Source organism: Embiotoca jacksoni, unplaced genomic scaffold (assembly GCF_022577435.1).
Source record: "Embiotoca jacksoni isolate LCO1_2020_lvr unplaced genomic scaffold, fEmbJac1.0.p SCAF_9, whole genome shotgun sequence".
In the NCBI taxonomy this organism is placed as follows: Eukaryota; Metazoa; Chordata; class Actinopteri; family Embiotocidae; genus Embiotoca; species Embiotoca jacksoni.
In genome coordinates this window covers 6,151,758-6,175,927 of record NW_027185447.1, presented here as the reverse complement: position 1 = coordinate 6,175,927, position 24,170 = coordinate 6,151,758, and the positions used below count along the sequence as shown (strand labels likewise).

The following is a 24,170-nucleotide window of genomic DNA, read 5'->3' as shown; positions in this document are numbered from 1 at the left end:
CTTTGATCCCTGCATATCAATAATTGTACAAAATGTATAGGACAGAAGATCACACAAAATGTATTTTAAATGTATCCCTTGACCACATACGTCACTCTGTGTTGATGTAGAAACACACAGACTCATGACTGAATGTAAATGAAGAGCCTGTTTTTAACAGTTAAATAACAGTATAGTTTATAAACATGTAACGTGTATTGAGTGACAGTTTATCAATCATATAAAAACACATGCCTTAGAAAAAACTGGTTATTTTTTAGGACTGTTTTGGGGAATTTTTTTGAATGTGTTGCAGCACATTAAGTAACACTCATTCCTTTTCTGAGCTGCATATTGTCAGGACATTCAAATAAAAGATGTTTTTAAGGCCTATAACAGCTGATGCCGAGTTCAAAAGAATTTCTTTTGGGAGATATGAAAATGTTTTCTCGGGGTAAAAGGACTAAGAAACACATTGTGGACAAATGTTGTGTGTGACTGACCCATTCATGATCACCCATGTAGCAGTATCTTCCTGTCTTGCATGGGTCAGTCACGTGATCAAGATAACCACATATGGATGACCGAGGTGTGATACAGACACACCAAAATCCCCCGAACCAGACCCAGAGACCAGACGAGGCAACACCAAATATTTGTTTTACTCAGACGATCCGTCCATCTGCAGGACGACAGGAGATTCTGCAACAATATTCAAAGCCCAATTTATTCTTATTGCAGGGGCCATTGCTAACAATGATGATTATCATCATCACTTCCTTTATATCTTCACAAATCAGAATTAAAAACAGCATTAAACAAAAGACAAACATTTTATTTCAGAATGAAAACAAATAAAACGGTTGATTAATGAATGAATTGGCTTAAAATATTCAAAACAATAACAATAAAACCTAGAAACCTAATGTATAATTGAGGTTATATCAATGGTAAACTTACATTGTGCGTTTTAAATTAATAGCTAAAGTGCTTCACAATTTTTTGCCTCTCCATCCCCCCCAGACACATATTAATGCTGGAAGAATGCACGCCTGTCATTACGACAAAAATTGGATTCAGTGTCTTTCCCGTGGACACTTTGACGTGCGGACGTGAGTCACAGCCACATCAATACAGGCACGAACACGCATGTAAACCTCTTCAGACCTTTCCTTCTACTATCATTAAACAACATGAGAGAGAGACCATCTTCTTCAGCTCATACAGTAATTCAGCAGGTTGCTTTATTTAACCTTCACCTGCATCTGAGCAGTAGCCAGACGTGGAGGTTTGGGGGCGACACCTGGCTTCTTTCTGTTCACTGCCGGTGAGCCGTTTCTCCTCAGGCTGGGGGTCCGACAAATCGGTGGATGGGCCTTTGAACTCTGGGACACAAAGGAGGAGTCATCCACCACCTCTCCACTGATGGTAGACAGGCAGCTGCGCACTGAGCTGCTGAAGAGATTCATGCAGTCCCCAGATGAGTCAGAGCTGTCGACTAAAGCAGAAACATAACAAGTGTAATTGACACCAAAACTGATACAAGTTCATTTTACATTGTGATGTAATGTGCCTTCTTTGCAGGCCAACGACACAACTACTGCTACTTCTACAACTCAGTCCCTCCAGGAAATCACAATCTTGCAATTGTAATAATTAATGCAAATTTAAGCAATCTCTGCTATATTTGCAGGAGCCTGCAGTTTTGCAAAATTCCCACAGTTTTTGGGCAAAAAAATGTCCTCAACAGAAGCTCTGCTGAAAGGATTACGGCATAAAGTAGTTTTTCCAAACAAAAATAACTCCTCAAATCCAGTCAATGAAGCTCTGGGGAGTCGACTCTTTTTCTTGAGGAAACTTCGATCCTTCAATGTGTGCAGCAAGATGTTGGAGATGTTCTACCAGTCTGTTGTGGCCAGTGCATTGTACTTCGCTGTGGTCTGCTGGGGGAGCAGCATTGGAGCCGGCGACACCAACAGACTTAACAAACTGGTTAAGAAGGCTGGCTCCATCATTGGCTGCAAACTAGACAGCCTGGAAAAGGTGTTGGAGAGGAGGACGCTGAACAAACTATTATCCATATTGGATAATCCTGACCACCCTCTCCACCACCTGCTGCAGGGACAGCGGAGCACATTCTCCAATAGATTCCTCCAGCTCCGCTGTCACAAGGACAGATACAGGAGATCATTCCTGCCCACTGCAATAAGACTGTACAATAACTCACCTCTGGCAAAATCCATCACACAACAATAACACTGTTGTCTGTTTCTTGTTTGTTTAAATAAAATTTAAACACATATATATATATGTATAAAATGTACTGTATATACTGTGCATTTTTATATTTCATATTTTTTACTGTTATTTTATTGCTTTCCTGTATCTATAAATGCTGCTGTAGTGAAAAAAAATTTCCCCTTCGGGATTAATAAAGTAACTACTTACCTACCTGCTCCCCCTCCTCTCACCAGCAAAACAAACTCCATGCTAGCCAAGTGGAAAAAACAGAACAACTAGAAGTGGCGGGACTTGTGGGAAATGCGGTCTTAGTCTTATCACTGGAATGATGAATCCTGTATGTGTAAAAAGTTTACGTTTTACACAACTTGAAGTTTTTACACACTTAAAGTTGGAAGAGACAGCACTTTGTTTTTGTGAATAGAGTAGTCAGATAGAGCCTTTATTTACTATATTAGTCACAGATTTCTTGCTTTTCTGAACTTTTGGTAACTTTGAGTCACATGGTTTTCTAAGTTCAAAAAATATTATTATCAAAGGAAGTGATCACATATTATTCTTTTTGTAGCTATTAATTTTTTTTTTTTTTCTCAAATGGCAAAGTTTTGAAGTCCCACATTTTTACTGCAAAAAAGACCTACAAATTACATTGCAATTTATGAGAAAATACACTGTAAAATCAAGCATTTTAGAATTCTGCTGAATCCTGGAGGGACTGTCTACTACTAATGCCAATATGATATTTGTAATGAGCTGAAACCTGCTGGTAACACCAGTCGAGTCTGAGTATTGCTCAAACTACATTTTAGAAAATGTAATTCCAACGTATGTCCTCGTGTCTCTGTGCAGGTCAGGCTGGCTTTGATGGTCCCAGAATACGTAATAGACAACGTGACCCACAACGAAGTGGTGAAGGCATGCGCAGAGTGTCAAATAATTCTCGTCAAGACCTTGGAGGCCATGAATGACCTCAGAAAAAAAATTGGTTTTCTGAGTCCATAATCTGCAACTTTTTGACCCGCCCACGCCTGCCCACTGCCATCCTGTCTGCTGTTGGAGGCTGGAGTGAGGGCAGCCCCACCAATACCATCGAGGCTTATGACGTCCGTGCTGACCGCTGGGTCAATGTCATCAACACTGATAAAACTCCTCGGGCCTATCAAGGTGTTGCTTTCCTCAACGGATCAGTTTATTGTGTCGGTGGCTTTGACGGTGTTGTGCAGTTCAGCACTATGCACAGGTTTGACCTGGACGCACACACCTGGCAGGAGGTGGCATCAATGCATTCAAGACGCTGCTATGTCAGTGTAACTGTGATGGATGGGCACATATATGCCATAGGAGGCTATGATGGACATAATCGACTTGCATCGGCCGAGCGCTATCAGCCTACGACCGACCAGTGGACTTTAATTGCGTCCATGCAAGACCAGAGGAGTGACGCCAGCTGCACAACCCTCCATGGCAAGGTGTGTGGGGCTTTCCCCAAAGAAAAATATTAACTGATTCAACCTAACCAGACTATCATCACCGTGAAGCATTTCGGCTTCGAAAGCAAAAAACTAGTTTTCTTAAGCCCAACCTAGAATTAACGCCTGCAACCAGTCAAGTTGTAGTGAACATCCATGTCCATCTAGACTGATTTAATATATTAAATGAAGAAGTGGAAACAGAAATGCAAAGCATCGTCATGCATTCAGTATTCAGCAACACATTGTGCAGCATTGCCTTGTTAATGTGCTCGTTTTTTCTCGCCAAAACGTGTGACTTCTAGAAAATACAAATATATGTGATTATCAGATATTAAGCGTTAAATATGTGTCTTTGATGAAAGTAACACAAAATGACTTACATCCTCTCTCCTTCATTCCCTCCAGGTGTACATTTGTGGTGGCTTCAATGGAAGTGAATGTCTGTCAACGGCTGAATGTTATAACCCAGAGACCAACCAGTGGACACTGATCGCCGACATGGACAGCAGGCGCCGTGGAATTGGAATCATCGCCTACGCAGACAGAGTCTTTGCAGTAAGCACATTAAGCTCGGCTGAAACTGAACTAACACAGAAACACTGTGAGACACAGAGGCATGAAAAGGAAGTCTGAACAGAGGTTTCAAAGCTTTTCCATTGAAGTCAGTAACATACTAGTTAGTAAATAACATTCATATTTTAGTTGACAGATCAAAAAATGATGACCAACGACTTTAATAACTGAGTAATCTTTTAAGCAAACATTACTAAAATTATTAATTTCCAGCTGCTCAGATGGGAAGTTTGGCTTCTTTTCTTTGTTTTTTTTTATTACAGTAAACTGAACATCTTTGAAGTGTTGATCAGATCAATCAAGAAATCTGTGTTTGTCCACTTGTGCTTTGGGGAAATTGTAATGGGCATACTCATTTCTAATATTTGCAGGAAATGTCATTAGTCAACAGTTTTCTTTTACTTTTTAACTTAAGACACAAAAAAAAAATCCCCCCAGAAAAATCTAAAAGAGCAGCATCATCTCCATGATGAACTTTTTCTCATGTAGGTCGGTGGCTTCGATGGAACCACCCGTCTGCACACTGCTGAGGCCTACAACCCTCAAACCAACACCTGGAACGCTGTGCCCTCCATGCTGCACCACCGCAGCAACTTCGGCATCGCACTAATAGATGACTGCCTGTTTGTTGCCAGGGGCTTCAACGGCATCACCACCAGAAAAAAGAGACTTGGAGGACTGAAGTAAAGCTTCACTGTCTCTCTCTCTCTCTCTCTCTGCCTGACTATTGTGATGCTGTTGTCATTTTCAATTTGAGCTCAAAGTTAGTGCCTATGCACTGGAACATTTCAACTGAATGAAGATCCAGTAACCGACCAAGTAATGGGTCTAAAAGAGAAACTGGAGGGTTATTGAATGGTAAAAGCAAAGATTTCCATTGAAATCTTGCGTGCAGGTTATTGCAATCGGTCAGTACATGCAAGAAAATCGTCAAACATCTTGCAACTGAAGGAATTGTGGATTAAGTGTGGTCATTAATATCATCAAACTGATGTCAGAGAAGGGTGAAGAAATGATACAAAATGCCTACAAAGATTTGTTTCGACTGAAGTAAGGCACTGTTTAAAAGAGGATCCAATATGTGCTTCTCCAAATATGTCAAGAATTTCCATGGTATCTTTCCTCAAGTTTTCCCATCGAGCACAGGTGCACATTGTGGACTCATGTCCATGTTCCCTAAGACCTCCATTTTACATCATCAGACACTAAGTAAGGCCCTGTTGACGGTGGATAATAATATTTAATTTTAAAAAAATATGCTGCAATAAGTGTATAAGACCTTCAATGCTCAATATGCATATATGCAGATGCACATACTCACGCAGACATGTCAACAGAAGCTCTTGACAGCTGTCTAACCCACCATTAAGCCACGTGGTTCACAAAGAAACCCACACAACAAGCGAACAATCACCTCATATGGAGCCATAAACACGCCCTCTACTGAAGTGGGTAAATTAAACTTCTACGTCTCAGTCAGCAACACAAGCAAACACAAGATTTCACACCACAATGTTTCACGGCCAGACGGAGAAAATGTTACCTCTCTGCAGTCTGGAGAGCCCGCTGGTCAGCTGTATGATCTGCTTCTTCATATTCACTTCCGAAGTTACTTTCGGTTTCTATGAATATTGTGCAGCATGTACTTTAATTGAAACGGAACAAAGAAACTGAAAAATCAAGTCACCTCAAGTCGCTTTTGCAGCAACTGTCATCAAACATCGACCTGAGAACAGCGACGTCTGCGTTTGGGTAGAGACGTCACAGGAGTTTTATTTCCCAGATCAACCACTGCATCAGTACACGTAAAAATGAATTGTTAATTCGTTTACGTGAACGTAATGGCAAAATTGACGCCATCACCTATTTGTGCAGACTGCTTTATTATTAGACATTACATTATTGATATATATTTTGAGCCTAACTAACAAATTTTTAACCAATAAGGACTAAAATCAGCCGAAAATGATCACATGCTGGTGATGTAAATATGCTGCCATAGTGCAGGCCATTTCCACACCTGCAGAGAGAATATTTTCAGTCTTCACAAATACACCCAGAAGACCACAAATAAAACTAAGCCTCAAAATTCTGTTTTTAAAAATTGTATATTCACTTGGCAAATGATTTTTTTTTTCTGCAGTACTTACAACAAAATGTTTTCCAAAAAGGGGCGCAGCCTTAAAAACATTTTCTTTATTCACAGCTTTTAAAGTGTCCTTGTCATCACATTTAAAACATTTGTTTACCAAATCGTACATGAATTCAATCTTCTTAATCGTTCAGGTTAAATTACTGTCCATAACAATATCTGATTGTATCTGAGTTATTTGTACTACTATGACCTACTACAGAGGCACTGTGCAGAAATTTGTGAATATAATTCCCAAAACAGACTCTTCTGGATAGTGTAATGGTGCAGTATATATGAATATAATAAGAGGATAAAAATAGTAAGTGGATTAAAAAATATAAAGCCTCAGGCCTCTATGTTAGCAGCAGCTCTGAATGCCACTGTGATTCAATTAAACTGAAATCTGTTGGTGCAATGAGACTCTGTCCTGGCTCATTCTCCTCTCACAACAACACTAATGAAGCCTCTGATGTTCCTCAGTTTGTCACTATCAAAGTTCACCAGGAGCACGTTGGAGCCAGAACTGCTGGGAATGAACTCAATACGGGCCTTGGCTTCTTGTGCGGCGCCCACGGCTCCAATCCTGCAGGAATCATACAAAGAGCAACATCAGCCAAACTGTTTTATCTCTGTTCGTAAGTACACAGCACAGGCAGAAAAGTGATATTTGTTTTTAAGATATTCTCACTGTATTTTTGATTTTATACACTTTATTAATCCCCGAGGGGAAATTTCTTCACTACAGCAGGTGGGCTCTCAGGGGGGAGCTGCTGCAGCAGGCTGCCACTAGCGCGGCGCCAGGTAACCTGACCTGAGGTGCATGTTTTTTTTTTGGATGATGGGAGGAAGCCGGAGAACCCGGAGAGAACCCACGCAAGCACAGGGAGAACATGCAAACTCCGCACAGAAAGGCCCAGGACAGGATTCGAACCCGGAACCTTTTTGCTGTGAGGTGACAGCGCTAACCACTGCACCACCGTGCCACCCAACTGGGTAACAGAACAACAGCTTATATTGAGAGCTGAAACTAACATTTCATTTGTAACAGAACTAGGCATCCCAGTGTGACAGCTGCAGGGAAACGTTTAGAGGGGTTTTGGGTGAGGTTTGTTTGGTCTTGACTCAAAAGCTACATCAAATTTGATTACAGTACAGACATCTTCTTGTCCATTAAACAGAAGATAAACTGGAATGGGTGACAAGAGTAAAATGGCTCAGTAGAAAACAGTAGGAAAGTATAGAAATCTACGTAACAGTTACTGCTGCATAACACATACTTTGCTGTTATGGGTTTGCCGTCAGTGAGGTTATTCCCCTCTATGGTGAAGCTGCAGTCCTGCAGCGGTTCTGGTAAAGGGTTCAACAGGGTCAGCTGTACCGTCACAGACTGGTTCACTGTGGCCTCTCCCTCCAGCTGCAGAGAAAGGTTTAGGAAAACAGGTTTCATAAAGTAAGAGTTAATATAGAAATGCAAATGTTTAAAAGTATCATGATAAACCTCTACAATTTAATTACAACTCACCAAATAAAAAAAGAAAACAGTGGAAACTTTTCAAATACTTTACTTTTCTGTACATGTGGATACCCGAGTCAAGGTTCAAGGTTCAGTGTAGTTATTCAAGAAGGAGGCTCGAGAGGGTGAACACCCAAGATTAGTGTCAACAATTCAGTATCTGACCAAAGATGAAATATAGTCAAAATATGCTCTTCTGTTCACGAGTTACGATGTTAAATAATGGACAGAAAAGATTTTCTCCAGAACATTGTCATGTCACAGAGAAGTTGACCTAAGTTGACGTCCGTTCGCATAGAATAAGACGTTGCAAAAACATAATGCCCCTGGACATGGCTGCCTTGTGAAAAACAGTTTATTAATGTACTTCATGCTTAAATTTATGTGCACTGATTTCTTGCTACTCAAGTTCAGTTTCATCCAGGAATGTCAAAACATCATTTATTCACTCAGATATATTCTCCTGAAATGTGACATGTTTCTTTCACTGTCCCTCCATCCTTACCTTGATATTTAGTTCTGGCTCATCAAGCACGATGGTCTTCTCAGCCTTGTAGTAAGCTATGACCCGCTTGTCGATGGTGATGGCTGAGAGATGGATCAGCCTGTCGGAGGTGATCGCTGCTCCATAACTGTCATACTCCAATTTGAGGGACAGGCGCCTTTCTGAAAACACACATTTTATGCTTTAAGATATCATTAAGACAATGTCCAATTGAGAAATAGTTTTGACAGATAAAGACCTTGTTTCAAAGAGGTACCTAAAGTTTTTTGGCATTCCCTAACAATTGGTTAATGTTTTTTTGTGAGTACATTAAATTCACAGCTCACACTGACATCAGAGCTAACCTTCTCCAGGCAGCACCTCCACTTTGTCTGAAGCAAATCCGCAGCTGTCTCCTCGTTTGCCGTTGTAGCCGACCGCTGTGGCTAAGAAGAGAAAGTTGCAGTCCCTTGCATCCATGCAGTTGTTGGTGAGGATAGCGAACACCTCGAAGTTTGAGCCCACGATCATGTTGTCGGAGAGCTTGATCTAAAATCAGAATCATGAGGTGATTTTTGTTTACGACATTCATGGTCAATCTAATAATAAAATTCATTCAAATGGATTTTACATTTCATTCATCTCGTCTAAATACAATCTGAAACAACATGATTCTGTTTGGATCAGTATATCAGCTCTATATTAATATATGTAAGGTCCAAAGAATTTCAAAGCTAATTCACTTTGTATAGTTTTATCTCTGGCATAAACAAATCAATACAAACATGAATGTGGTTCATATTTGAATTCACGCCAGTTTGAAAACCACTTGTGAACTGCACGCCTGTCATATCCATCTTGGTTATGTTCAACTTGTGACCGTTTAACTTACTCTGACTTGGCCACAGTCTGCTGCATGACTTTGACACCATTACTGTTTTGTTTCATTTCCTTCTTCTTTCGTTCTGTAGTTTAGACACAGGTGATGTAATCTCTCTGAAGCTCAAATATCGATTTGAGTCCTTTTCTGTGATTTTTGCAGTGGTGTAATGTCACAAAGTAATAATACTTGGTTACAGTACCTAAGTATGTTTTTTTGGAGTATCTGAACTTGAATGGAATTTTTATATTTCTGTCAACTTTCACTTTTACTAAACAAAATATATATTTTTACTCCAATACATTTGAGATACTTTATTACTACAAAATAAAATTGGAGGGAATTTGATAGCTCAATAATACAGACTGCCCACAAGCAGCTCTGGTGAATCAGTGGTTGGAGCTTGAGAGCTCCATAACCAAGTGCTCTCAAAGACCTGCTTAAGTTTCTACATTGCATTTCCACTCAAGCCAAGGCATGTCTGATGCAAGCAAGTCGCAACAATATCATAATATCTGAACAAGATTAATCTTGATTTTCACTTGTAGCCACAGTGGCCCGGGATACAGTGTCGCTTTAACACTTGTTTTTATTTTTTTTAATTTTTTAATTACAGCATTTACTTTTACTTCTAAAACTTAAGTACATTTAATAACACAAATTTCCTTTTAATACTTAAGTTAAGTAAACATCGGCTACTTTAAGACTTTAACTCAAGTCATTTTCTAATAGGTGACATTATCTTTTACCAAAGTTATTTTCTGGTAAGATATCTGTACTTTTACTCAAGCGTGGCTTTCAGGTACTTTAAACACCACTGGATTTTTGTTTATAGATATACTAGATACATATATATTTACAGTATTTGCTCTCCCCCTGGTACAACTGAATATGTATGAACAGTAAAAACCTTGAGATGGAGTCCTGGCTCTTTTCCCCTCTTCTGTAGCTTGTTGTGGTGCTGGGCCTTCTCATAGACACGTCTCTCGTCCTCGGAGCCTGGAAACCATCAGGATTAAAAACAAGAAATATTTTAAACAAGATTTGACAGAGCAAAACAGTGTGTTTTTTTTCATCTGCACATAGTTTCAGGAAAACAGAGCCCTAAATCTTTAAACTGAGGAACTTGGTCATGTGTCTGTATTCATGCAATGTGAGATGTAACATGGGTGTTTACAACAGAAGTAGCATAGTTATATAGCACATCCCCTGTGCTGTAGGTGAAAGGCCAGAAAAATACCAATACACTGACTCAAAATCACAAATTATTTTAAATAAACAGCGTTATAATCAAAATGAAGATCCAGTTCGTATATTTTTAGATATGTTTGAATAAGTCTGTGGTTTGGAGTCGAGTATGTCTGTGCACCTGTTACTCTGCAGTACCTTCTGCATACTTGTACTGGTGTGTGATGTCGTGTCTGAGATCTGAGCCCACAGCCTTGGTGCTGATAAAACGTCCAACAGACTTGGTCGATCCATTGAACCTGACAAACTGTCCGTTTGACAGGCGCACCATGTCCATGACATCTGCATTAACCTGACCCCAGACACAAAATTTCATCAAATAATACTGAATATAAAGACAGCCACCAGGCACTGTAGTTTGAAAACAGGCGCTTAAGTCTGAACAAGCGGTTAATACAACAACAGCAGAAAAATATATTTTTATATACATACCTCTAACGAGGACTGTGTTCACAGTTGTGCTTTTTGACAATACATTTCAATAACAGATTTTAGCAAAGACCTCACCTCAGCAAAAATAAATGGGGCATCATATTTCCTGGTTAGCTCGCCTTCCTTGACCGCCTTCAGGGAAGCTGGTCCACAGCAGAAAACACCTGACAGCATCATACATCCACAAAATAGCCCTTTTTAGAAGGTTGTTTTTGCTGAGTGTATAATAATACAAAATGGGGAGCAGCCAAAAAAAAAAAAAAAAATCCACATATAGGTAAAAGGTCACATGATCCAAATTATAAACTTTCAATCAGGTTCATGTCTGCTGTATTATTAGCTTAAAATCACCATGTGACATGATCCCAAAAGACTTTACAGACACAAAACAAAACACAGCAAGAAAACAAAATAACAAAAACTATATTGAAATATCAATCAATGTTAAAAAAGTAATAACCTGACTAATAGCAGCGTGATTATAAACCCAAAGCACTAACTATAAGCAACATTTAGCAACAAAAAAATGTAACAGCATTTTGTATGTGGGCCCTCCAAAGGGGTCAGATTATTTGTGTTAGGTGCAATTTGTTCAAATAAAACTGAAAAGCTTTAAAGAAGAGAACAATCTCCATGTGAACATGTCGAGCACAATATGCTGTCACAGGTTTGAAGTCAGCCTGAACGAGACCTCAACGCCGTGACTGTCACAAGTCGAAACTAACCACCATGGTCAAATTTGGTGCCCTCACACGCAAACCCTTATAACAGCTCTTTAAGGCAGTTTTGATGTGTGCTTTTTTTATTCTGATCAGGTCTTTGTCTTCACCTTCACTTTTCTCCTGTGGGGTTGGGTCACTGGTTTGCCACCCATCAAAGCGCTGCCCCAAGTCTGGACGAGTCATCCAGCTATCCACCCAAACATGGAAGTTCCTGGAAAAACATTTTTAATATAGAAACTATAACATGACCCTTTTGCTTCAAACTGTAAAATAATCAATGTTGTATTCTCTGACATGGGATTTATGAAAGATCACGTGATAATTTAAAAAAGGATGTAATGAAAGAGACTATCAACTCACCATATTGAGTCGCCTTCAGAAATTCTTTCACCATTTTCATCATACAGGTTTTCTATCACCAGGTTGGCGTCGGTGTCGTGAGCAGATCCAAAGTTAGTAACCACTCGACACGGGATGCCCAGAGCACGGGACACTGAAGGAGGACGCACAGTCACACTACATCACACCAGCTTTATAAAGCAAACGTTTGAGATTGTGTCGGTCATCAGAGATAAACAATGAAGGGCAGACAGGAACAAAGCCATGAGATTAGATTCTAAATTTAGGGTTTTGATTAAAACGCTGTGATTGTTGGCAGTCGAGGGCAGCTTGAGGATGTAACTGGCATGAAGCAGTAAGTTATAATGGGGAAGGTCAATTATACAGTGTTGTATGGTGCTGTAGTGAAAGAAATTGTTTCTAAAATGCCTCAAGATAGGTGATAGCCTGTTGGCTAATTTTATTTTTGTCAAATAGAATTTAACAAACAAATTCTCTTGTTGTTGTTTTTCTGTTAAAATTGTTAAGATCACATTAAAACATGTGAATATTATATTTCTAAAACAAAATAACCAAATCTCAAAAGCTTAAAACACATCGGAAAATTGAACAAGTGGGTGAATTGATACATAAATGAATGATTAAAAAAACAAATGAAATGACCATATAAACTGCCCACTGTGCTCCAACCTGTGCATGCAACAGCAGCAAAGACCCAACACTGGCCATAGCGGACGGGACCACTTTCTGCCCACTGACGCAGAATGTCCCCGCTTCCGATCCACAGTCCTGGATGAACCCCACCAGAAAACTCTTCCCACGATCCTACCACCACGCCCCTGTCATCATTACTGTTGATCTGTGGCCGGAGGCAGAGAGCAGAGAGATAGTACTGAGAAGAAGAGGAGCATAAGTGAACATTGCAGAGAAATGAGCAGGCATCAAAGTTTTAATTAAAATTAAATTGAACTAAATATTTTCATAATAATTTCACATTCCATCAATAAGGGACATTTACTATTTAATTTATTTATTTTAAATTAGTATGTACAAAATGTGCTTGTTTATTTGCTTTTCTTCACAAGATGTTCAAGGTAACACTCCCTTAAATACTGAGATTTTTATTTTATTTTTTTACCCTGATTGTTTTTTCAAAGGGGCAGGACATTAAAAAGGAGGACAGTGTTGGATTTAAAAAAAATGTGAACAACGAAAGTTTTGTCAAGTTAAAAGACACAGATCAGCGCTAACAGATTAAAGCATATAGGGTTGAAAAGGTACATATAGACCATTATGACACGTTTGTAATGCTGGCTTTGAAAGCGCACCCGCAACACTCCATACCATATAACCTAAATATAGTGCATGATCTTTTCATGGTTATCAAATTGTCTGGAAATATCCCTGATTTCTTGTACAATGACAGCAACTGAAGACACCCAGTAAAAATAGCTCTGGATTTCTCTTCACTATTTTGCCATGCAGCAGCAGAAATAACATGCCGACAGACCATCATTTATTTGTTAGTTATTACAATGCTCTCTGCCGCTTGTTTGGAGTGAGCATGCAGGCTGGCTTTCTTTTATACTGCTTTGTATCACAAAGATTTCTGGGGGAGAAGCGAGAGTTTGAAAAGAAGGACAAAGGTTGGCCCGCACAACGATAAAACACAGTGAATACTAAAGAGCAGACAGAGTTTTCTGATGCACCACGGTAATCTTAAACTAAAAGCATCCTCGGGCTCTCCCTCCTTCCTATAGTGAACAAAAGCAGACCTACCATGGCACTCAGCACTCTGGTCACATAGACAGGATTTCCCCGGGCAGAGCAGTCCTTATCAGCATCAGAAATATATTTTGGGTTGTTATCCAGAATCTTCAGACAGATATCCAAAATTCCTGCTTCAAACTGCACACAAACAGAAGAGAAAACTACTTTATTATACCAATGTTATTAATAAAATCTTGTGTTTGATAACTGTTTATAAAGAAACAGTCTTTCTTATTGAAGGATTTGTAGACATTTTTATGTTTTACTTAAACTTACTAAACTCATTGTAATGTTTGACACTGACAGCGTATGACCTACTGCCTACCTGTCCAAAGTTCCAGGGTGACCCACTGATTCTCGTATATGTTCCTTTGTAGAGCTGTCCATGCTGTGCCAAAACATATTCCTGCCTCTTCGTCTCACTGTGCATGTAAACAGCATCTCCTGTTAGTCAGAAAAAACACAAAAACATTCAGACCATCCTACAGCAATAGCACATACAGTAAATGTCTCACGTTTGCATCATTTGGAAGAGAGGGCTGTGGTAGATAGGTGTTTATAAGTTTGGTTTAGTGGTAAATTACGTAAAGACAAGAAAGGAAATAGAATTTTCAGGTTTGACTGACAGCAGTTTAACCTAAAACATGTATAACTCATTGAGGTCACTTTCAAGACAATAGTCTGTACTCACTGGGGCACCAAGGATTGAAAAGCAGGATGAACTGTCCTAAACTGGTTTTCTGGCCCTTCTGGTCCACACTCAGGGAATAGAGCCCGATGGGGGCGTCAGGAGAGGAATTGAGAGACACAGTTAGTGTGTTTTCAGATGGATCATTAGCAGCAGATGCACTCCACTCAGTCTCTGAAGTAGAGTCACGTAGACAGAATGAAACCTTGGTGTCTGATTCTTCTCTGGGTAATGGACCTGGAGACACAGAAATGGACATAAACTGTGATTCTAAATCCAGATGAGAGACTCAAATATTTCAGCCAGGTTTAACCTTGTATTAAAGAAAGAAATAGGCCTACATTTTTAATCTACAAGTGATGCTCTAAAATAATCTGAGCAAATATGTCACAGACTATTCCTCAGACCACAACTCAACCTGGCAGAGCCTGAGATTCACAACGTTTGAATGAATAAACGCAATATGGATAGAGAAGAATGTATTAATATGGGAGGAGGTCAGGGAGGCGGGGGAGATTGGCATCGGATCCGTGGCGGCTGGTTGCAGAGCGATGTGGAGTTCACGGAGCAGGTAGGATGAATGAAGGGTGGCACGGTTATAAAGCCCACTAATTGGGACGGACTGGAGCCTTTGAATGATTAGAGGTGAAAGGGGCTAAAGACAGACTCCACACCCGCCTGAATTACAGAGAAGCTCCATATTCTTGTGAAAAAAAAAAAAAAAACTGCTAATGCATAAACACAGTGTCTCAATAATTACTTGTCTCACACATATACAAAATAAAAAAACACTGATGTGTACCAGTTTCAACGATGAGAGTGAAGCTGGATTGGCCCGGTTTGAAGTTTGTGTTGCTGCCTGGTGTCAGGTGTATAATGATATTGAAGGGCTGTCCCCTTCTGATAACCAGACGCTTCGCTCCATATAGCTGTGTGTGATGGCTGCTGTGGTTGCTGTTAATGTCCAGATCACAGCGCTCAATGCCCAACACTGTGCATAGATACAAAGACAAAAAAACAACTTGTCACATCAGTAGAAAAAACATTTGCACCATTGTGGACTAACTTCATAACCCAATGACTCTATTAAAAGTTGAGTAACACTGAATCTGCAGCGGAGAATGTCCTGCTGATGATTTCTTGTGATTTATCATCTGTGAGGAAACTTTGAGCTGTAGATCAATGTCCCAGATCTGAGATATCTCATGTCATCCACCAGAATGGTGCTCATCACATTTCACTCATGGCTCTCAATCTGACACTCAAAGTAGACTTTGAAGAAACACCAAGAGAAACTGTATGTTCACTTATAAAGATTACACTTCATAAACAAGTTAACACCTGTACTACAATTTGAAACAAATAGTTTTCCTTACCTTCACTCATATCTGCAGTGAAGATCGTGTCCCTCGACTTGTGTGTGGAGAGTGACTTTAGCTGTTGCTTTATTGGTTAATGTCCCCGCAGTGTAACAGCCCTTGAGGGATATTTGTAGCATGAGAAACCTGATCGGGACGCCCCCATGTGTCTGGTCCTCACATCACTAATTCTATTTTTAGACAGGCAGGGGAGACACACTTACAACACTAGTTCCTTTTTATTCTTCAATTTAAATGTGGTTTTGAAAGTTGTTGTGAAAGACTTGTGCTGGATAAACAACTCAACTAGCACCTCATTGAATCATGTGCTACCAAAACTGGTCCTGCATCAGCAAATTAATGGCCTGTCTCTGTTGAATAGTAACAACACAACAACTAATGCACTCTGTAAATATAAAAACAAAACCAACAAGAGATTTTTTCTCATGAATTATTTATGTGATATATTACTATATGATTCAACATAAACAAAATGCAAAACAGTAACGCATCCTTAAATCTTTTTAACTTAAAGGCGATAAAATACTTTTTCTTTAGTCAGCATGATGAGTCTTTCTTCGGTTTACAGAACAAATGAACTAACAGTTCAACATAGGCTGTCAGACTGAAATATATTCATTAAAAACCAGAAGAACTCAGCTTATAACAAAAAGAAAATTCAGTTTTTTGGTGAAAATGGCAAAATAAAACCTGCACACAAACTTGCAATCATTGTGTCTGTGAAAGAAGGAAGTGGAGCATCAACAGTCTTTGGTGCCACATCCTCATATTACTGCTATCAGTCGCTCAGAGATCAGAGGGAGGAAACCACAAAACAGAAAAAAAAAACTAAAAACCAACATCAATCGCACTGACCCTGCATGTGAATAATCAAATGATAGAATGAATGCTTAATATTATCAACAAAAAAGGCTCAGAAGAAAACTAGAAGTCAATAAAGAAAATGATAGAGGATAAAAAAAAAACATGGATCAGCCATGTCGCAAAAAGATAGTGGCTTCAAAAGAAAAAAAAGAAGAGTCTTTTAATATGGCCTCCTATTTTCCTGCCATGATTTGTATACTGTACATTTTGCACAGACAATTAAATATAATCACAAAACATACAAAACCATGACATCAGTAATTAAAAAAACAACATAAAAAGACATTAAAAAGAATACAAATGATCTGAAAACACTCTTGTAATGGTCACTTTCAGAAAGGTGGAGCTGGTGCATTGATCAGTATGGAACCATTAGTGGACCCTGAATGGCAGTAAGTGGTTTATAACTGTAGAGTTGCAGTCATATACCGTGTGTCTGGTAGTATGCAGTACCTTGTGTGGCTTCCTTGCAGATTATGTCTCTCTGCACTGAATGTGAGACATGAAAACACACAGGCTAGTGGTCTGTCCCCTCAGATAAATCAATAATTGTGGGATTATTGTAAGAAGTTCAGAGTCATACAGATAAAAACAAAAGTTTAAAAAGACAACAGTAGTAGAAAAACGTCCCAAAGTAAATGTGTTGGAGAGACAGAATACCCTTGCATATTATTTAGTGTGCATCAGTTACTAAGCCCTAAAATATATTTTCTATCTGTACAGTATCAACATGTTTCTCCATTTATGGCCATCTTCTTTAGTCCTGGGCACTTGGCCAGTGGAGCGCTCTTTACTTGAAATGTATCCTCGACTCCATCAGTTTTCCATTGTGATTGTCTAACCAAAACAATATAATTCAGCAGCTAACAAGAGTATAATGATACACAGTTGGTTCTTAAATCATATTTTGTCTGCTGGCAAATGAAAAGGAGCATGAAACCCTCTGGACTGAAGTGGTCTATCCCAGATACAGATGCTGGTCCTGTGTGTTGGCTTCTGATTTTTATGACAGTAATAAATAAAATATTCTCTTCTTTGATCCCTGCATATCAATAATTGTACAAAATGTATAGGACAGAAGATCACACAAAATGTATTTTAAATGTATCCCTTGACCACATACGTCACTCTGTGTTGATGTAGAAACACACAGACTCATGACTGAATGTAAATGAAGAGCCTGTTTTTAACAGTTAAAAAACAGTATAGTTTATAAACATGTAACGTGTATTGAGTGACAGTTTATCAATCATATAAAAACACATGCCTTAGAAAAAACTGGTTATTTTTTAGGACTGTTTTGGGGAATTTTTTTGAATGTGTTGCAGCACATTAAGTAACACTCATTCCTTTTCTGAGCTGCATATTGTCAGGACATTCAAATAAAAGATGTTTTTAAGGCCTATAACAGCTGATGCTGAGTTCAAAAGAATTTCTTTTGGGAGATATGAAAATGTTTTCTCGGGGTAAAAGGACTAAGAAACACATTGTGGACAAATGTTGTGTGTGACTGACCCATTCATGATCACCCATGTAGCAGTATCTTCCTGTCTTGCATGGGTCAGTCACGTGATCAAGATAACCACATATGGATGACCGAGGTGTGATACAGACACACCAAAATCCCCCTAACCAGACCCAGAGACCAGACGAGGCAACACCAAATATTTGTTTTACTCAGACGATCCGTCCATCTGCAGGGCGACAGGAGATTCTGCAACAATATTCAAAGCCCAATTTATTCTTATTGCAGGGGCCATTGCTAACAATGATGATTATCATCATCACTTTCTTTATATCTTCACAAATCAGAATTAAAAACAGCATTAAACAAAAGACAAAAATTTTAATTCACAATGAAAACAAATAAAACGGTTGATTAATGAATGAATTGGCTTAAAATATTCAAAACAATAACAATAAAACCAGCAGCAAAAAATATATAAATAGAAACAAAAACACGAGAGCTGACAAGCTAAAAAAAGATAAACCTAAAAGTTTTGTTTATCCAAAATGGATGAACAAAGTTTGTAAAATAGAAACATAGTTCATATAAAAACTTTATATGAATGTGAGAATATAACAAGATGCGTACCTTCAGCTGGGGATCCAGGGTTAAACTTCTGTTGATTTTCCAATTATAATTTCATCACCCTGCAATGCAAGATACCAAATATTATCTTATACTTCAATTAAATAGTTTAAAAAAAACCAACCTATATCCTAAATTATTGGTTTATAATGTTGATTTGGTCTGTTGGGAAATTGCAATGTGATACTGGAAAATATGTTTTTCTAGAAACATAATGTATAATTGAGGTTATATCAATGGTAAACTTACATTGTGCATTTTAAATTAATAGCTGAAATGCGTAACAATTTTTTGCCTCTCCATCCCCCCCAGACACATATTAATGCTGGAAGAATGCACGCCTGTCATTAGGACAAAAATTGGATTCAGTGTCTTTCCCGTGGACACTTTGACGTGTGGACGTGAGCCACAGCCGCATCAATACAGGCACGAACACGCATGTAAACCTCTTCAGACCTTTCCTTCAACTATCATTAAACAACATGAGAGAGAGACCATCTTCTTCAGCTCATACAGTAATTCAACAGGTTGCTTTATTTAACCTTCACCTGCGTCTGAGCAGTAGCCAGATGTGGAGGTTTGGGGGCGACACCTGGCTTCTTTCTGTTCACTGCCGGTGAGCCGTTTCTCCTCAGGCTGGGGGTCCGACAAATCGGTGGATGGGCCTTTGAACTCTGGGACACAAAGGAGGAGTCGTCCATGACCTCTCCACTGATGGCAGACAGGCAGCTGCGCTCTGAGCTGCTGAAGAGATTCATGCAGTCCCCAGATGAGTCAGAGCTGTCGACTAAAGCAGAAACATAACAAGTGTAATTGACACCAAAACTGATACAAGTTCATTTTACATTATGATGCATACATGAAAAGAGACGTGAGGACAAAATGTTCATCACCTTGATATGGTACATGTTGGTTGAAATGCTTTCTATTTAGTTTGACAGTATCATCAGATGGCACCAAACAAAAACAAAAATATACCCTATTCCTTTAGGCTGATCATCATATAAACACTCAATTTGATCTGATTTCTCTGACTGAATTCAAATGTTCATTAAGTGTCTGAAGTGCTTTAAAGTCAACAGCAAACAGATCCGTAAAAAACAGTTAACAAAAACATAAAATAAACGTACTCAGAGGATGGTGGGTTTTCCACTGTTCACAGTGCCGATGAAGATGATGCTGATGAAGATGATGGTTGTCCAGTTCAATTTCCGTCCCAGCTTCCGAAGAGGAGCAGACGCTCGGATGGGTGTCCACTCCCTGTGACTGGTTCCCGGGGAAACCTGCTGGGGGCAGTGAGCCACGGCCAGACGAGGAAGACGAATGGCTGATGGTGGTGGAGGCGGTGCTGCCGGAGCCAATGGACTGCGGTCGGGGATAATCTAAACCCCTGTGTGAACAACATGCCACAGGGACTGAAGACACACATACATAGATGTCATCAGTGAGAAAATAATAGGCCGAGTCAGTGAGCACTGAGGGCTGTTGCAGTTATTTCACAAACACATTTTAGTTTTGTTAAATTTAGCCACTTTGTTAGCTGGATTTTGTTTAGATAACAAAAACAACAAAATCTAGTTGCATTAATAGCTGCAGCAAATTCAATGGCAATCAAGCCAATGTTCAGCCATGACAAACGGTGGTGTACAGCCAACCACTCATCCTACTTTAACATCCCTAGAGCCACACTGCAACGTCATTTACAAACTAGTAATTCAATTAACTAGTAAAGTAAAAACTCATTATTTATCAGAGAAAATTCAAAAGTTGGTCAAAAGAAAATCTGAAGGACACTTAGTCATGTTTTTTTTTTTTTTTTTAAATAAGTGGTTTAAATCATTTGGTTAAACTTGTCTTTGATGTTGTTATTCTGCCCTGATTAAGCCTGTTACAAAGCTGTATCAAGCCATGCTAATGGCTTAAACTATTCATTTGAAAAACATGAAATGTTATTTTGTTACTGACAAAATTTATATGCCACAAAGAAGGAAAATAATACTGTAAGATAACCCTGAATGCTCATGTGAGGTCCTGGTTTACTGGGACACACACTAGTATCTGTGGATTTGATGTGTTATGAACAGGTTTCCCACTCAAAGTCAAATGTCAAATTCCCTGACTTTTACTCATTAAAAAGTTGAATTTCCATCAACAATAATGAATGGTAAAACAGTCCACATTTGGTTTGATCACAAAAAAAAAAATCCAGCTACATTGTTTTACCAACAGCCATTTGCAACCTTTACTTACTCATTCACAGGTATTATCAGTATAAAATGTTAATTTTTTTTTAAAACTTCTTAAACAATTAACTGATCAAAATTCTTCTTCTTAAATGGGAACATAATGAATGAATTTCCTGGTACTGTACCCGCTTGCACTGTAGGTGTGGCTCCAAAAGGCTCTCTCCAATATTTTCAACAGTATTTTCACAAACTTTACATCTGGCTTTTCTGTCGTGTACTCTTAACATCCAAACTTTGAAGTCTTGCACCCAAAGCTCTTGAAATTTACATTTTCCTGGCATGTTTGCCTTCATCAGTAGCTACAAGAAAAAACCTTTCTTGAGTGACTGTTGATAAGCAGAAAGGGGATAAAAGCACTGAGGAAACAAGCTACATTACAACTGTATATTATATAGACAAATACTTCATGGAAATGAGAAATGAAATTGAAATCTGCTACAAACATAATTCCATGATATTCCATGACTTGGCTCAAAAAAATGATCGAATCTGCAGACTTTCCATGCCTGAAATAGACTTTATGTAACCCCCTGATATTCCACAAATTACATGAACAGTGGAAACCCTGCATAAATGATATGGGACTGAATTTAGTTTTAAGTTAAAGTGTTGTGTGTTCAGCTGCTTACTTCTCCCAGGCAGGACACAGCTGATGGCTCGGTCACAAATTGCAGCATTACTGGGTTGAATATCCATGAAAGGTTTGCAGCTCATTCCCATGAACACCCTCTCCTGCATCCGCAGCTCTGCAGCATAAAGTATATTCACAATATGTTTTTACACCTGTAAAGCTATCTGTAAACTGTTCTCCATGTAAGTGCTAAATAAAAACAGTATGTTGTTGTTACTACCTCTACTGTGAGCGGCCTGATCCCACAGTATGCTCTCCAGGTCAGTGATCCAGGCTTTCTTCACCTCCACGCTGGAGGCCCTGAGGGTGTAGGTGTCCTCACTTTTCCTCCTGCGGAACCAGATCTCAAAACACAGACCGCTCACAGTAGAGTTATGGGTCATCCCAATGTCGCTGGTCTGGGAGAGAAAACACAAAGAGAGACACAGAAATGACACCGACAGATATGGTCATATGTGGTTTGGTGGCAGATCAAAATATTTGGCACTGTGAGGTGTGACTACAACCTTTTAAACAGAATATGCTAAATACATTCAAGTTAAATAAGGGTGATCATTAAGACTCTGGCAGCCTTTGTATAAACAAGCACGAGCGCAGACCTTGAATGACTGCTTGTAGACGTAAACATCATTTCCAACAGCTGTTCTCTTGGTCTTGCCGAAGAGAATCAGATCCTCAAAGAGGAAGATGCGGCGGACACATTTCTTCTTCTTAAAAAAAACTGTGAATTCGTCCTGGCGGACCAGCTGGCCCTGCTCTTTTAAATTCACCTGACAGGGAAGACGGAGATAGCGCAGGCGGTTAATGTTATTTACCTACTGTGATTCAGGTATGTGTTATCTGTCATTTCAATATCTTACATCACAGTCCTGGATGGCGTCCATGGTAAGCAAATCGTTGCCGTGACGCATCTGAAATCGAGTCAAGTCTGCAGCAGCCTGGATCTCAACCCTCTCTCTCTCCCGCTCACTGCTCGACAGATCAGGCACATAAGCAGCCGGGCCACACACACTTTGTGCGCACACGCTCGAGGTGAACAACGTATCCTGGATCACATCCTTTGGCCTGTATGAGCCGGCCAAAGCCAACATGTCCTGCAGTAGGAGGCTGTACTTGCTGATCCTCTGGATAGGCCTCAGCAGGTAGGAGGAGAGGTCCATCAGGTCGCCCAGCTCCTGCTGCTTCTTCTGTGAGGGAAAACAAAGTGGGGCTGTAAAGATGAAAAGGAAAAGTGTGGCACTCCCAGTCGGAGGACTGTGATGACTACTGCAGCTATTAGAGCGGAACACGTATCCAGTCCAACAAACAGATTCATTGAAGATGGTTCAAAGGGGAAATATTGGGACCTGGTAAAACTTATTGAATCTTAAAGACAAGTGAAGAAAGAAAAGTGTGAACTCTCAAGTTCCAGCTCAACTCAGAGTAAATTACCAAGTGTCTATTATGGAAGTATGAATGAGTCAACAAGGCTCTCCACACAGACTTTGTCTGGAAAATCTCGCTCAGTACACTCCATGGTGTCATATATTGTACCTCCCTTGTACAGCAGTGTCAGTGCAGGCAGGTACAAAATGTAAACTGTGGGGATGTGAAACAGTTTGAAAAAAAAAAAGGCGTTACTCATGTCGGGTTCAGAATACATTCAAGTAATAAATAGCAGATCAAGAGGAGACACGATTGTCAGATAAATATGCACAGATGAGATGGTTGTTCTTTTCTAGCGTTGTAGAATTTGCTTTCAGGGAGGTGCTTTGATGACTAGAACTGATTGTAATTTCATCTTAAAATTACTGTATTTTTGACACTATGACAAAATTAGAATCTTTAATGAATATTAAACTTTTGCAGTGTAATCACGAAATGAGAAAACATCAGGTTTGGTCAGTACAGTGTAATTAATAATTTTCAGTTGAGAGAAAGACGAGACAAATTATAAACTGACCTTAAAGATGTCATGGCGTCGGTGCAGGATCAGGGCATCTGACTGAGGTTTGTTCTTGCTGTACAAAGCGTACAGGCCAAAACTCTCACTCTGCAGAAAGAGCCACACATTAAAACACAAGGAACAATATGGAATCTTGAAAAGAGTTGAAAATATTATATACAAAAAAAAATGATGTACTGCAGGACAAGTATATTGATTGCAGTCATACAGTTATTCCTCACATGTCTGAGAAAGCAGCGGGCCACCATGGCAGGCTCCCACTGGCAGGCCTCCAGCTCTGGCAGAAAGTAGTGGCTGTGGAAGTCGTAAAGCTTCTCCAGGTTGCCGAAGATGACCCCTCGCTTCCCCCTGAGGTCCTGGGGGATGTCGTGTCTGTCCATCAGGGGGAGGTAGTGGGTCAGGATGTAGCCCAGAGAGCGGACATACTCCCTCTCTGTGAAGACCAGCTCCTCCATGACACGCTGCAACCTCCTGGTGACACAAACAAAACAAAGAGGTTAACTTCAAACACACACCTACAGAGTGATACTCAGCATAC

At 39.5% G+C, this 24,170-nt stretch overlaps 2 protein-coding genes and 1 pseudogene across 2 annotated transcripts in view; 1 reads left to right on the top strand and 2 right to left on the bottom strand.

The window, feature by feature from the left end:
- Positions 1 to 2,548: 2,548 nt before the first annotated feature.
- Positions 2,549 to 4,952, top strand: LOC138192819 (kelch-like protein 10; annotated as a pseudogene).
- A 1,489-nt stretch (positions 4,953 to 6,441) lies between these two features.
- Positions 6,442 to 15,939, bottom strand: LOC138193500 (protein-glutamine gamma-glutamyltransferase 2-like). Its single transcript, XM_069141609.1, has 15 exons — positions 15,852 to 15,939; positions 15,278 to 15,466; positions 14,479 to 14,712; positions 14,113 to 14,231; positions 13,797 to 13,925; positions 12,708 to 12,876; positions 12,039 to 12,171; positions 11,786 to 11,889; positions 11,032 to 11,120; positions 10,663 to 10,816; positions 10,187 to 10,275; positions 8,762 to 8,945; positions 8,418 to 8,578; positions 7,677 to 7,813; positions 6,442 to 6,982 (listed from the first exon to the last, which is right to left on the bottom strand). The coding sequence occupies exons 1-15, from the start codon at positions 15,859 to 15,861 to the stop codon at positions 6,832 to 6,834; spliced, it is 2,052 nt and encodes a 683-aa protein (XP_068997710.1). The 5' UTR covers positions 15,862 to 15,939; the 3' UTR covers positions 6,442 to 6,831.
- A 340-nt stretch (positions 15,940 to 16,279) lies between these two features.
- Positions 16,280 to 24,170, bottom strand: part of LOC138193499 (pleckstrin homology domain-containing family G member 4B-like) — a 28,559-nt gene continuing 20,668 nt past the window's right edge. The window contains exons 16-25 of the mRNA XM_069141608.1: positions 23,854 to 24,103; positions 23,630 to 23,719; positions 22,548 to 22,874; positions 22,287 to 22,457; positions 21,908 to 22,085; positions 21,686 to 21,802; positions 19,941 to 20,225; positions 19,359 to 19,597; positions 18,814 to 18,872; positions 16,280 to 18,432 (exon numbers count right to left, since the gene is read on the bottom strand). Of these exons, the coding sequence (XP_068997709.1) occupies positions 18,834 to 18,872; positions 19,359 to 19,597; positions 19,941 to 20,225; positions 21,686 to 21,802; positions 21,908 to 22,085; positions 22,287 to 22,457; positions 22,548 to 22,874; positions 23,630 to 23,719; positions 23,854 to 24,103 (1,696 nt within the window). The 3' untranslated portion in view covers positions 16,280 to 18,432; positions 18,814 to 18,833. The remainder of the gene's footprint in view (positions 18,433 to 18,813; positions 18,873 to 19,358; positions 19,598 to 19,940; positions 20,226 to 21,685; positions 21,803 to 21,907; positions 22,086 to 22,286; positions 22,458 to 22,547; positions 22,875 to 23,629; positions 23,720 to 23,853; positions 24,104 to 24,170) is intronic.